This window comes from Sorex araneus, chromosome 1 (assembly GCF_027595985.1).
Source record: "Sorex araneus isolate mSorAra2 chromosome 1, mSorAra2.pri, whole genome shotgun sequence".
Lineage (NCBI taxonomy): Eukaryota > Metazoa > Chordata > Mammalia > Eulipotyphla > Soricidae > Sorex > Sorex araneus.
In genome coordinates, this window is record NC_073302.1 from 171,644,069 (window position 1) to 171,659,027 (window position 14,959).

The 14,959-nt window shown below is 41.2% G+C and overlaps 1 protein-coding gene across 3 annotated transcripts in view; it reads left to right on the top strand.

The window, feature by feature from the left end:
- The window catches only part of ARSK (arylsulfatase family member K), a 34,614-nt gene extending 33,424 nt beyond the window's left edge, over positions 1 to 1,190 (top strand). For all 3 annotated transcript variants that reach the window (XM_055139081.1, XM_055139088.1, XM_055139097.1), the window contains one exon: positions 748 to 1,190. In XM_055139081.1, coding sequence (XP_054995056.1) covers positions 748 to 1,067 — 320 coding nt within the window. In that variant the 3' untranslated portion in view covers positions 1,068 to 1,190. The remainder of the gene's footprint in view (positions 1 to 747) is intronic.
- Positions 1,191 to 14,959: the final 13,769 nt, after the last annotated feature.

A 14,959-nucleotide genomic window follows, 5' to 3' on the forward strand; every position in this document is an offset into this window, starting at 1 on the left:
TCAGATGAGCCCACAGAGGTTTGCCCCCCAACATACGTTGTCTATTTACCACCTGAAGTAAATTGTTGTATGATCTTGAACTTGCTATTTTCCATTAGACCGTTAGAGGTATCCCATCCTCTGTCTTCCTACAGATAGTAAACAGGGTGTTAATGTTATCTGAAATATTTATGATTTTCCCACTGTAGTGAGAGCTTTATTTTCCATGACACTAAAATGAAACAGTACTGGTTAGTGCAACTTTCAAAATTCCAAGCACAGTATATAAAAAAAAAAAACTTGAACTAAGTGAAGCTGCAAGAACATAAACTACATAAAAAAATTCTTACAGTTAGAATGTTTGGAGCTATTGAAATAAGGTGATTAAAAGCTTTACTATTTTTTCTTCAATGTCAAAATAAGTAAGGCATAAAAACACAGAAAGAATTGGGGCTATGCCAACTTACTAAGTGATCTCGGTTTGACAATTTCTTTTATCTGGAATAAATTTTTGTTTTAAGTTGAAGAACTGGGAAAAGAACAAAACTGGATAGCAAGCTGATAGTAATGCAGAAAGGTAATTTTGAACACGTTTTGGGCGGGTGGTGTTTAACTTTGGGCATATTATTTTATCACACACACCATCCTTCTTACTGAAAGGAATTAAAAATAAAATTAAATCTAATACATTACCTGTCACAGAGTAATGTTATTCTTTAAAATGCATCCTTGAAATGGAAGTTTTGATATGGATCTCTTTTCTTTCAGATCTTTCTTCAGACCCAGATGAACTAACAAACATCGCTACAACATTCCCAGAAATTACTTATTCTTTAGATCAAAAGCTTCGCTCCATTCTAGACTACCCCAAAGTTTCTGCTTCTGTTCACAAATACAACAAAGAGCAGTTTGCCAACTGGAAACAAAGTGTAGGACAGAACTATTCAAATGTGATCTCCAACCTTAGGTGGCATCAGGACTGGCAGAAACAACCAAGGAAGTATGAAAATGCCATCAATCAGTGGCTTAAAACCCACACAAATGAAAAACGTTCATGGACAAAACAACGATTATCTAAAAGAACATAGAAATAATGTTTAAAAAACAAGGTAAATTGGCTCTCAGCCCCTGCCGGCTCTCAGGCACGCTGCAGGGTCCCAACACGTTGGCTTGAATAAACCCTGTGTGTTTGCAGAAAGAGTTGTCTCGGTCTCATTCCTCCGCGCCTCCCCCGGGTAGAGGTCTGCTCGACCCTAACAGTATAAATATGTAAAATATATAAATATGTTACATATAAATATATACTATATACATATATATAAATATGTTTGTATGTATAAAATAAAACGTGTTCTCAAAAAAAAGGGGCTGGAGCGATAGTACGTTTGGGTAGGGCGTTTGCCTTGCACTCGGCTGACCCGGGTTCGATTCCCAGCATCCCATATGGTCCCCTGAGCACCGCCAGGGGTAATTCCTGAGTTTAGAACCAGGAGTAACCCCTGTGCATCGCCGGGTGTGACCCAAAAAGAAAAAAAAAATATGCAAGGTAAATTTGTGGTTTGAATATGTAGTGATTTTTAGCTTTTGTAAAGAATGTACTCTTTTAAAATACAATACCAGTCATAGAAATATCTTTTTTCAACAATTATTACTATCAAGAACGCATTCTTACCAATTTTTAACAACTTGGTAGAAAGATTGAAAGGATTATGAAGCAGAGCTGGAACGATAGCTCAGTGCCCTGAGTGCATGCTTTGCACGCAGGAGGCCTGGGTCGATCCTCGCTACTGCAAGGGCTCCCCAGCACCGCTGGGAGTGACCCCAACCACACAGCTGGGAGTAGCCCCTGAGCACTGTCAGGCATGGCCCCAAACCAACAATATTAAAAAAACATGATGAATTAAAAGGCTCAATATAATCTATGTTCAGTATCAGCAAGTGTTTACATAAATACTTAAAAACACTTGTTTATATTGAACTTAATCTATATTGAAACAATATAAGTTATGGTTTTTCTGAATAATATGAAATGTGGAATAAAAGAACTATTGTTTATTACTTATGAACCATAAGGGAGTTATTTGTATTTGATGTTGTTTGCTATTTATATTTTGTGGGGGCTATTTGGGGTTACCTGAAGTATTTTTTGGGACAGTAGCCCTGAATATGGCTGACTTAAGTGCTATTTTTAATGGATAATAAATGCACAAAGTACACATTTTGAAAGGCTTGATAGTGTCTGTAAAGCCTGTCTGCCAAACACTCCCCCTTTTCTAAGGTAACTGCTCTAATCACCTTCCTAGGTTTTTTTTTTTAAGAAAGACATCGTTTATTAATAAAAAATAAATTATTTTAAAGTACATCTAAGAAGGGCTGGAGCAATAGCACAGCAGGTAGGATGTTTGCCTTGTACGCAGTCGACCCGGGTTTGATTCCTCCGTCCCTCTCGGAGAGCCCGGCAAGCTACCAGGAGTATCCTGCCCGCACGGAAGAGCCTGGCAACTACCCATGGCGTATTCGATATGCCAAAAACAGTAACAAGTCTCACAATGGGGACTTTACTGGTGCCCTCTTGAGCAAATCGATGAACAACAGGCCGACAGTGCTACAGTGCTACATCTAAGAAACACTTCCTGGTTTGTTTTTATTTTTTATTTACTTATTTGTTTAAGTATAATTATCTTTTTTTCTCACAGTTTTATTTTTATCCTTAGATTAGTGACCCATTGGAATGCATTATACCTGAGAGTTCTAATTTGTTTTTCAAGATAGCTAGCAAATTTGGGGGGCTGGATACCTCCCTTGCCCCTCATCATTTTTTTTTAGCATAGTTTGGTTTTGTTTTAGGCACCAAGATTCACAGTAGTGTTGATATCCATGTTTCAGAAGTACAATGTTGCTACATCATACTGCCATCAAAATTCCAGTATCCCTCCAACAGTATCTTTAGGTCCCTTCTCACCCCCTAACCCACTTGAAAAATGACCTTTTATTGGCTAAACTATATTTGTCCTATTGGTTAGGAAAGCCACTGCATTATTGCATAAATTACCTTTGCAGACCTCCATTGACTTCAAATACATTTTCTTTTTTTTTTTTAATTTTAAATTTTTTATTGAGTCACCATGTGGAAAGTTACAAAGTTTTCAGGTTTAAATCTCAGTTATACAATGCTCGAATACCCATCCCTTCACCAGTGCACATAGTCCACCACCAAGAATCCCAGTATAGCTCTACCCCTCACCCCCTCACCCCTAACCCTCCCACGCCTCTAGCCCCCCCACCCTTAGCCCCCACCTGTGTAACTAATAAATTTCACTTTACTTTCACTTTGATTGCATACAATATTTCAACAAAACTCACTATTATTGTTTGGAGAGTCTCTCCCCTAAAGTCAGACCTGCTGAAAAGGAAGCATTAGATAATTTGTTTTCCATTGCTGAGGATGAAGAGGTATGAGGTCGAGTGACCACACTTAGCGGCCTCTCGGTTTTGGGTTTCTGTATTTTAGTATCAAATGCATTTTCTCATACACAAAAGTCTAATTATATTTAGATCCTTTCAGAACATATTTTTTATTTTGGTTGGTAGCAGGAGGTGCACATCTGCCACTGATCCAGGTCACTTCTGGCTCTGTGTTCAGGGGCCCCTAGTGGTGTTCAGGGGACCATAGGAGGTGCCAGGATTCAGATCACTGTTTCAGCTGCAATCTGTAGCTTATATAAGTTCGTATCTCTCTAATCTCTCTGGCCCTCAGAACATTTTTTATTTTGCACTACACCATTCTATTTTAGTAATGTGATAGTCAACCAAGAAATCTGGCCTAACTAGTTTCCTTCAGAATAGTTTTATTTTTCATAGTTATCCTGGCTAGCCTTGCTAACTTGTTTTTCTAATACAAATTTAGGATGATGCTCCGAAGATGAAAACTCTTGTTCTTAAAAAAAAAGTAAATTTATGATCTAATTTTGGAAGAATGAAATTCTTCTAAATTCAGTATTTCTAAGGCATACAGAGGATATGTGCTTGTCTTTTTTGCACGTAGCCTTTAACAAGTCTTGTTAGTCATCTCTCTTCAGATCAGTCAGAGATTTTTGAAAAGTGAGGAACTGGAATAACCCCAGGTCCCATTACACACAAACTGAATTCTAATTTCTAAGGAACTGTGGGAGACTCTGTTGTTCTTGTTGTACTTGTTAGTCCCCACTTGGTGATTTTGCTAGTTGTTTTATTATTTGCTTTTAGTGGTGCTATTTTAAGTGGCTCTTCCTTCCATTATATCTCTACCTGTTCACAATTACACAAAAGGTTCTTAAATAATATTCTGTTTAGATGTTGATGAGGAAAAAAAAAATCCCAGCTAACATTAAGAGAAATGTCATTGAACAGCCTGCTTTCAATCTTTGTCCTTTCACTTAAAATCAGTTTTGGTTTTCGTGGGGTTTTTTTGGGGGGGTTGTTTGTTTATTTTTGCTTTGGTTTCTGTTTTTTGTACCACACCTGGCTATGCTCAGGGACTCTTGGCAATGCTGGGGGGAACCATATGATTGCTGAGGATGGAACCACTGTTGGCTCTCTGCAAGACAAGTGCGCTACACATTGCACTGTCTCTCCAGCCCCTCACATCACAGTTTTAAATGATTACTTACTGTGTATAAAAAAGAAATCTGTTTCTGTATATTTATTTTGTACAAATAATAAAATAATTTATACCCATAGTTTTCAGTTAATCATGTTTTTCAGATATAAATTTTATGCACATATAATAATTTTACCTAACTTCTTTTTGAACTTTGTTTTATAAGCCAATTTTTCCAATTTTGTTTATTCTTCTTTGAATTTGTATGAGTTTTTTTTGTATTATGTAAGAATTTATGAAGAATAAAGTTCACCACAGGTAGATCATGAAGTAAAATCTTTTAAGCAAATGGTCTCAGTATTGGATTTTTTTTTTTTTTTTTGCTTTTTGGGTCAAACCCGGTGATGCAAAGGGGTTACTCCTGGCTCTGCACTCAGGAATTACTCCTGGCAGTGCTCAGGGGACCATATGGGATGCTGGGATTTGAACCCAGGTCGGCCACATGCAAGGGAAACGCCGTACCCGCTGTGCTATTGCTCCAGCCCAATATTGGATTTTTTTTAACCACTCCTCACTATTGGTCTTTCTCCTGGATCCACATTCAGGGATTACTCCTGGCCGACTCTAGGGTATGGCAGGGGTTGAACTCAGATTGATACATACGTGGCAAATGTCCTACCCACTGTACTGTCTTTCCAGCCCCAAATCAAAATTTTTCTAGTGCTTTTTTCTTTTTAATTTTGATTAGTGAATCACCATGAGGTATAGTTAAAGACTTAACAAACTTTTGTGCTTGTGTTTCACTCATACAATGGTCGAGTACCCATCCCTCCACCAGTGCCCATTTTCTACCACCAATGGTCCCAGTATCCTTCCCACCACCCCCACCCGGTCCCCTCTAGCCCACCCCGCCTCTGTGGCAGGGCATTCTCTCTCTAGCTCGCTCTCTCTCTCTCTCTCTCTCTCTCTCTCTCTCTCTCTCTCTCTCTCTCTCTCTCTCTCTCTCTCTCTCCCTCTCCTTCTCCCTCTCCCTCTCCTCTCCTTTTGGGTGTTGTGGTTTGCAATAGAGGTACTAAGTGGCCATCATGTTCAGTCTATAGTCTACTTTCAGCCCGAATCTCACATCCCAAGCGCCCAAGTCAAATTTTAACTGTGAAATCCACTTTCCATCCTCTTGAGGGAAAGTACCTTGAGAATGAAGAGTAACTAATATATGGGTACATATACTAATTATAAGGGAAATAAAGCAATAACTATAGAAATACAGTTCTAGGCACAGATATGTCAAGAAAATCATCTTATCCTACCCGAGCCCTTTCAAATGCAACCATTGTTAGAATTTACCAAGCATCTTTAGACATAGTATTATAATTAGATTCAATTAGGTTTTTTGGATAATATCTAACTCAAAATAGCATCGAACAACTATGAAACAAAAAAATAAGAAAAACACATAAAACATAACAAATAATCTCATGCCAGAGTCTGACACTAGTTGATAAACTGAACTGAGCACACACTTTGCTCCTCACTTTTTACTACCCTCCTAATAAAATCACAGAAAAGAATCCCAACTATAGGAACATACTCAATGCAACTGAGTCAAACAGAACTTGGTGATAAGGGTACATGAAGCAAGAAAGAGATGTCTCAACACAAACTAGGAGGATATTGTTCAACATGGAAAACAAATACTTTATAAATCTGTGCTAGAATTATTCTCTTCAACTCTGGTCATCTATACTCTGAGTATATGTTGTCTAAAATTATGTTTATTAACTAAATGTAATTTTTTTTTGCCCAAATTTATTTTCATCTAGTTATTTTGGGGGGGGGGCCACATCTGGTGTTCAGGGAATACTCCTGGCTTTGCTCTCGGGTCACTCCTGGTGGTGCTCTGGGGACCATGTGTGGTGCTAGAAATCAAACCCAGGTTGCCCAAGTGCAAGGTAAATGCCCTACCCATGGTACTATCATTCCACCCTTGTTTTAATTTTAAAGCTGAAAAGCAGAACTTAGGTCTGGGGACATAGTCTAGGAGGAGGGCACGTGCTTTGCATCTCTGCAAGTCCTGAGTTCATTCAGAGGAATCCTCCTTCTCCCTACACATACACAAAGCAAAATTTTAAGTAATTATTGGGTCAAAAGTTATTTCCAGGGGGCTGGAGTGATAGCACAGCGGGTAGGCCTTGCACTCGGTCGACCCAGATTCGAATCCCAGCATCCCATATGGTCCCCTGAGCACCGCCAGGAGTAATTCCTGAGTGCAGAGCCAGGACTAACCCCTGTGCATTGCCAGGTGTGACCCAAAAAGCAAAAAAAAAAAAAAAAGTTATTTCCAAAATAAATGGAAGATAAGTTACCAACCTGAATTTTTAGGGAAACTCGATCAAAATGTAGACAAAGAAAAACACACCAATACCTGGGAGATACTCATGGACACCTAAGCCAGGTTAGATGTCTATCACGGTATGGCCTCCTGAGAATCATTAAACTCAGCTGTGGAGATGCCAGAGGACAGCTAGGTACGGCCCTGAAGGCACCGAAGCACCACTCGGGTGATCTGGCCAATCACTGGCACCACAGATTCCAAGCAGCACATCCTCAGGCCCTGGCACCAACCCAGTTTGCCGGGTAGCACCAGGAGGGGTCCTTGGTCTCACAGAGCACCACTTGGAAGGATCACCTACAACCACCACCACCACCACCACCACCACCCCCTAGTTAAACGCTCCTAAGCATATCCTAAGCACACTTAAAAAGTGTGCATCAGGGGCCGGAGCAATAGCACAGCGGGTAGGGCATTTGCCTTGCACTCGGCTGACCCGGGTTCAATCCTCAGCATCCCATATGGTCCTCCAAGCACCGCCAGGAGTAATTCCTGAGTGCAAAGCCAGGAGTAACCCCTGAGCATCGCTGGGTGTGACCCAAAAAGAAAAAAAAAGTGTGAATCAAATCTTGGAGACAACCACGGAAAAGGAGAGCCTTCATACAAAGGAACAAAGATAAAATATGTTTCTCACCAAAAACTATGTAAATGAGAACAAAATGGTGCACTTCTCTGAAGCACTGGAAGACAAGTTGGTACTATATAATTCTATAAACAGTCTACTTCAAAGAATCATTTGGACCAGGCCTGTGGCTGAAGTGGGGTGCACATTCCTGCATATAGTGAGGCCCTGTGCTCCATCCCCAGCACCGCAGGCCCTTTCTACCCCAGCACTGCCAGATGTAGGTCCCCAAAACTGAACCAACAACAAAATAACACTTTTTAAAATTCGCTTTTGTTCTTTGGGTCAAATCCAGAGGTGCTCAGGGCTCATACCTAGTGGGGCTCAGGGGACTATATGGGGAGCTGGGGATTGAACCTGGGTCAACTGCATTCAAGGCAAGCTCCCTACCCACTGTACTATCTCTCTGGCCCCAAATAATATTCTTGAAGCAGAGATAATGTTATGCCTAGTAGGAATCTGTATCTGCAAAAATGGGAAAGTTGGAATACTCATACACTTCTGGAAGAAATGTGAAATGGTACATCCCTGGAAAAGTTTGGAAGTTCCTCACAAAGCTAGCAGAGAATAACAAAATCCCCATTTGCTGTACCTAGAAGAGAAATCTTTCCAGGGGATAGACCCCTGAAAATAGATGGAAAAAAATGTTCATAGGAGCATAATGCACTGTAATCAAAGCGCAGAAACAGGCCGAGATACTGATCAGCTGACAAGTAAACAAAAAGAAGTCTAATTCACAGAACAAAATATTATTTAGCTATAGAGAGAAGTAAGGTGGTACTGTTACATGCTATAATATGAAGGGACCTTAAGCACACCAAGGTAATTGAAGGAAGCCCAATGCATAGCCACCCATATTTTATTATATAATTTATATGAAACATCAGAAATGAAAAATTTATAGAAAGAGAATGCAGATTAGTGGTTTTCAAAAGCTAGGGAGAGAAGAAAATTGTGTGGGGTTTTGTGTAGTGAAGATAAAAATGTTCTGTATCAGATGTATGTCATGAACAGACTGGATTTTACAATTTCAAAGATTTAATTTTATGATATGAATTCTTAATTTTTAATGAAGTAACAATGAAAGAGTTTTTTTTTCATCTAGAGATATGGAGCTGCTGCGCACGAAACGAACCCTCTGCTTCTACAGACTATGATCCGAGAGGTCTTCTAACCCATTCTGACACCCAGAGCGGCTTCTTACAGAAATGCATCTAGACTGTGAACTGAGCTAAAATATCAGAAATCCAAAACCGCACAGCCTCGACAGAGTCTCATAGAGTCTTCATTCTCAGCAATAAAAAGAAATTATTAAACGATGCCTTTTCAGCAGGCCTGATTGTTGGGGGGAAATACCAAACAATAATAGTGAGTTCTCTATTGAAATGTTCAATGTGTTCAAAATATAGAGAGAATGAAATGAAGATCATTAGCTAGTTAGGTGGCGGGGTGGGTGGGAGGGTTCTTGGTGGTGGAACATGTGCACTGGTGAAGAGATGGGGGTTTAATCATTATATGACTGAGACAAACCTGAAAACTTTGTGTTTTGTTCACGGTGATTCAATAAAATAAATTTTATTTTTTATTTTTTTATTTTTTTAATTATTTATTTTTAATTAGTGAATCAACGTGAGGGTACAGTTACAGTTTTATACATTTTTGTGCTCGTGTTTTCCCCATACAAGAACCCATCCCTTCACCAGTGCCCATTCCCTACCACCAGTAAACCCAGCATCTAACCCAGAACATTTAAATTTTATTTTAAAAAATAGTTTTTTTTCATCTAGGAGCATGATAAATTTTTTAACAAGCGGGCCAGAGAAGTAGCATAGGGAATAGGGTGCTTGACTTGCATGTGAACAGTCCAGGTTCCATCCCTGGCACCCCGTACGGTCCCCCAAGCTTTCCAGGACTTATCCCTGAACACAGAGCCAGGAGTAAGGGTATGGCCCCAAAATAAAAACACAAAAAAATTATTTTGAAAAGGAGCCTTATTTAGATAGAGCTATTGAGGAAAAGACATGCTGATTTTGACTTCGGATCAAGACAATTCATCACCATCTATTAAAATGCTTTTTAAATGCATGTGTTCTGCCCTAGAAATTCTAATTCTAGCATTTTCTCTTAAGGGAATAATTGCATGTCTACACAAGAATGTATGTGAAGAGATGTTCTTCACAGAGTTATTTATAGAGTGAAAAGTGGAAAATCTTTGTTAAAGAAGATGGTTATTTAAATCATAACTCCTTTATTTCCCACACTAAACAATTATGTAACATTTTTATTGACATGGAAGGCTGTCTAAATATGATCTTAAGTGGAAAAAAGCAGGATGGAGCAATAGCACAGCGGTTGGGCGTTCACCTTTCACGCTGCCGACCCAAGTTCGATTCCTCCACCCTTCTCGGAGAGCCTGGCAAACTACCGAGAGTATCAAGCCCACACGGCAGAGCCTGGCAAGCTACCCGTGCGTATTGAATATGCCAAAAACAGTAACAATAAGTCTCTCAATGAGAGACGTTACTGGTGCCCGCTCAAACAAATTGATGAGCAATGGGATGACAATGATCTACAAAACATCTTATGCTCTCTCGTCTATTTCTGTAAATATATAGATCTAGTAAATGTAGCCTAATGGATACATAAGTGTTCATGATAATTATCCCTGTGTGATATTTAATAGTAGTATGATTTTTCTGTAATTGACATGTAATTTTACATAATAAATATTTCCTTTATAAGACATTCATGGCTAACTTTCTATCACCAAGTTTGAGACAAAGAAGCATCACATTTCCCTAAAAAAATACTGACTCTACAGTATCATCTTTGTAGCATTTATGCCCCCAGAATCTAATCCAAATATAATTATGTGATTTAAAAAAATACTTTATAGACATTCTGCAAAACATGTGCCTTTCGACCTATCAGTCTGAGGAAATAAAAGGCTGGCCAACTGTTTCTCTATTAAAGGCCTCTGAAAAAATATTGCAATGAAATCCAATTCATGATCCTAGCTGAACTGAAGCCAACACAAGTGGGTGAAAATGAACCCATAGCAAGCACAACTTTGTGAAATTTGCCAAAGACAAAGAATCTATCCAAAACGTTAAAAAACAAAAATCAAACTGAAAGAAATCAAGAATCAGAATGTTTTTATGAGGCTTTTCAAAATACTTAGAAACCGGAAGATAATGCAGTAATACTTTCAAAATTTAGTGGGGGGAAGTGTTTCCAATATGGTATTCTAAGTCTAGTCAAATCATCAGCTAACCCTGAAGGTGACATTTTTAAAAATTAAGAGAGCCCAAGATTCCCCCAAGTGACCCATTCTCAAGAAGCCATGAATGCTTCCACCCAAAGGAACAAGCCAAGGAGAACAAACAAGAAATTGAAAAACCTGGAGAAGAGCCTGAGTGAGAAGAATACCTAGTACTGAAGGGAGGCTGCTGGGATAAAAGCTCACCCAGAGAACAGATTCTCACTTTCCTCCTCCTTTGAGTCACCCCCAGGAACTTTTCAAATTTCTACTGACTGTCTAATTAATAATGATCTGTATTTGTGTTCGTGTTTGTTTCTTGTTTTCAGGGCCACGCCCTGCAGTGCTCAGGGCTAACTCCTGACTCTGTGCTCAGGGATCGTTCCTGGCAGGTGATGCCAAGGACTGAACCCAGGTTAGCTAATTGCAAGGCAAGTGTCCCACCAGCACTTTCTCCACGGTCCACCCCTACTCTACTTGGTCTAATGTTCATTTTACATTAAAAAAAATGACTATTCTGCCCCCTCCCAGGAAAACTTCCTCCCTGAAGCAAACAAACAGAAAGTGACGCCAATTTGCAGAATCAGCCATGGTGGGAAACTGGTCTAGAGGGATACTGTCCAAACAGGGGCAAGGCTCAGTGTACAGAAAGGAGCATGTGGTCAGAGGGACAGTGCTGTGTCTGCAGCCTCTGGGCAGCCTCCACAGTTTTATCACACACTCATCGCAGTGCTCAGCTATAAGGGAAGAAACTACCGAGATAAAGGGTGGGGGAGGGGAGTTCCAGACCAGAAAAACGTAGAGCCCTTCAAGTATAACAACAGATGGACGTTGTGCTAGTTATGCAGCAACTGGAGAGAAAATAGCCCACCTGATGAGGGGAGCAGAGGTCTCTGAGAAACTGTCCAAGGGGCGGGGGTTGGGGGGCAGGGGTGTGGAAACTGGAAATGCCCTATTTTGTTAGAAAGCCGACTGTAAAATTTTTTACTGAGAGACCATTTGAAGTTCTAGGAAAAATTAGCTAGGGTAGCAATGAAACATAATAAATAAAAGGCAGTTATTAACTTCAGGGAAAAAAATAATGATATTCACACTACTCTATAACATTAAGCTAAGGCCATTTCCCTTTTATAATATAGATCTCACTCCAAAACACAATATTAACAAAAGGAAGTCGAAGCAGTAGGGAATGATGGCTTCGTTTATTATGTTGAGATATGAAGAAGCTAGCTGATAATAACTAAAATATTTGATAGCATTATTTGGAATTAGGGGATTTGGTGAGTGCCAGAAGAAACAGCAAAGAGACTGAAAGCAATTTTCTTGGACTAGAGAGGCTGGGGTGCGAGACGGCAGGACACCTCCTTTATGTTGCTATCAGCCATCTAGAGTTCAGAGTAACTCTCAAACGTCTGCACATACACTGCTCTGAAGGGCTGGGGTGTGGCTTGCAGAGTCAGGATTGAACCCAGGGCCTGGGACAGGCCCCACCACTTTTGCCCCATCTCTGACCTGTGAAAACTGATTTTCAAAATCAAAGTTTGTTTTATTTTTTAATGTAGGGTTACTGCTATTTGTTCAGCCATTGATTAAGCTGATTGAATTGAGCATGAACTCCACATTACTTTTTAAATTTTTTAAGTGTATATCTATGGGATAGACTATTAAAAAGCTATTTATAATTGGGTTTCAGCCATACAATGATCCAGCACCCATCCCTCCACCAGTGCACATTTCCCACCACCAATATCCCCTGTTTCTCTCCCAACACCCCCGCAGTCCTCCTCAGCCCCCTCTATGGGAGGCACTCTCCTTCTTGGTTCTCTTTCTCCTTTTCCTTTTGTGCTTTATGGTCAAAATCAAGGTTTTATCAAGTCCTGATGAATTTAAGAAATAGTTTCATGACCAATAGAATTGGGAACTGGGGGGACTAGGAAAAGACACAGGGGAGGGATCATGAAAGGGAGTCACTGTGTAGTACCTGGGTACCCATGAAACCACAACTTTGTCTTGTCAATAGTGATGGCAACAATTTTTTAAAAAGCGACTATGTTTTTTAAATGTTAAATGTATTTAACATGTTTGATACGCATTGCAGATTTTGAGAACTGTAATACTAGTGCAAGTATTTTACCAGGTAAAATCATTGAATTCCTTTTGGTCACTGCGCCCTCAATAGGTTTTTCTAATAAAATAGAGCACTTGAGTTGTTTGTGTGACTTTTCTTGGCACCTTATCAGAGACCTCTGCTTCCCTCCTCAGCGGGCTGGTTTCTCTCTCGTGACTGCATAAATGGCAGAACTTCCATCAACTGTCATGCTTGAAGGGCTTTGTCTTTTGCTTGGTCTGGAACTCCCGTTTCTTGACACAGTCCCCCTCCCTGCCACTCCCCCCCACACAACCCTGACTTCTTCCCTCAGGGTAGAGCACAGTGTCCAGTATGTGGGGAGGCGAAGAAGGCAGTACAGAGTCTGCAGGACAGCACTGTGCGCCTTATCTCACACCAGCCCCTCAGGTACACTGAGTCCAGCGCCCATTAGAGAGAGAGGGCTTTCTCTCTACACCAGCCTCCCCTCTGGAGACCCAGCACTGGGAAGGGGGAAGGTGCTGCAATGATTCGGGTGGGTGGCAGTGATCTCAGATGCAATTGGGGACACTTTCTGTTTGCTCGCTTAAAGAAGATAGATTTCCAGGGAGGGCACTGACTTTTATTTTCCTGTGAGAGGAGCGGGTAGGGCATTTGCTTTGCACACGGGCCAACCCGGGTTCAATTCCTCCTTCTCTCTCGGAGAGCCTGGCAAGCTACTGAGAGTATCCCATCCGCGCGGCAGAGCCTGGCAAGCTACCCATGGCGTATTTGATATGCCAAAAACAGTAACAACAAGACTCACAATGGAGATGTTACTGGTGCCCACTCGAGCAAATTGATGAACAACGGGACGACAGTGCTACAGTGCTACCACATTAAAGAGGAGCAATAAGCCAAGTAGGTTGGGAACCTCTGTTCCAGCCCAGTGGTTCTCAGAATAGACTGCAGGAGACTCTGAGCAGACTGAGCTACTGCTGCCTGTTTACAGAGACTCTTCATGCACCTGCACCAGAGCCAGGCAGGAGCTATGTGCTGATGAAGACGGCCAAGGTGTCTCCTCCAAAGACAAAGCTGCTAAAGGGGGTGGTTACCCCCCTCACTGGCAGGGCTGTCATCTGCACCCACCAAACCCTCTCCTCGGTCCCATGAAACTGACAGGGATCAAGAGAACTTGGCAGAGCACAGGAATCCATTTTCACCGTGCCTGATGTGGGGCTGCCTAAAAGACACCCCCCCCCCATTTCCAAGAGGAAAAGAAAAATGTGTTGTGAGAAGGGAGAGCTCAAAACAGAGGAGGCAGCATTTAATTGAAACCATATCCTGTGACTTGGATTTCTTTTTTAAAAATTGGCCGCCTTATCATTTTTCTTAGTCACCTTGCCTCTAGACTTATCGGAGGCGTTGTCCGTCCTAGCAACCTCCCATCTGCTGGAAAACAAATCAAGAGACCAGGGAACCATAATGACAAATCCTCCACTGGATGAAAATATTAGGAGAAGAGCAAGTAATGCACTACCCTATTTGCATAAAACCTATTTGCGCCTTCTTAACACTGGTGGGATACATTCCACATGGCAGCTGTTGTCTGCAGCTTCCAGTAACCCGGAGGAGTGGCCGCAATCTGCAAACTCCTCACTGCCAGGCAATGTCCCACCCTTCTGCTCTCACTAGTAGGACGCAGTAGGTCAGAAGGAGACCAACCAAGTCATCTTGAGCGAAAATTAACCTCTTAGGCTCTTCTTTAACTCAAATCGCTGTTTAGGTTGCTTGCATTTCTGATTTTCTCCAGCTGGTGCAGATCCGTGGCCTTTCAGCTCCCCACCTTTGGAATAAAATGTTTTTAAATTGCGTCTTTTTTTGTTTTTCTAGCAATTATGAAACACACTTTTGGGGGATAAAAGTAAACAGCGAAGCCGAACGATGCTGGGGGTTGAGGGGGGAGGGCGGAGGGGCCTGGTCCACGAGTCCCAGGCGTGAACGCGGGGGCGAAGGCAGGGATTGGAAGCGGATGTGCCAGGATCCGGAGGGGAGGCGCGGGAAGG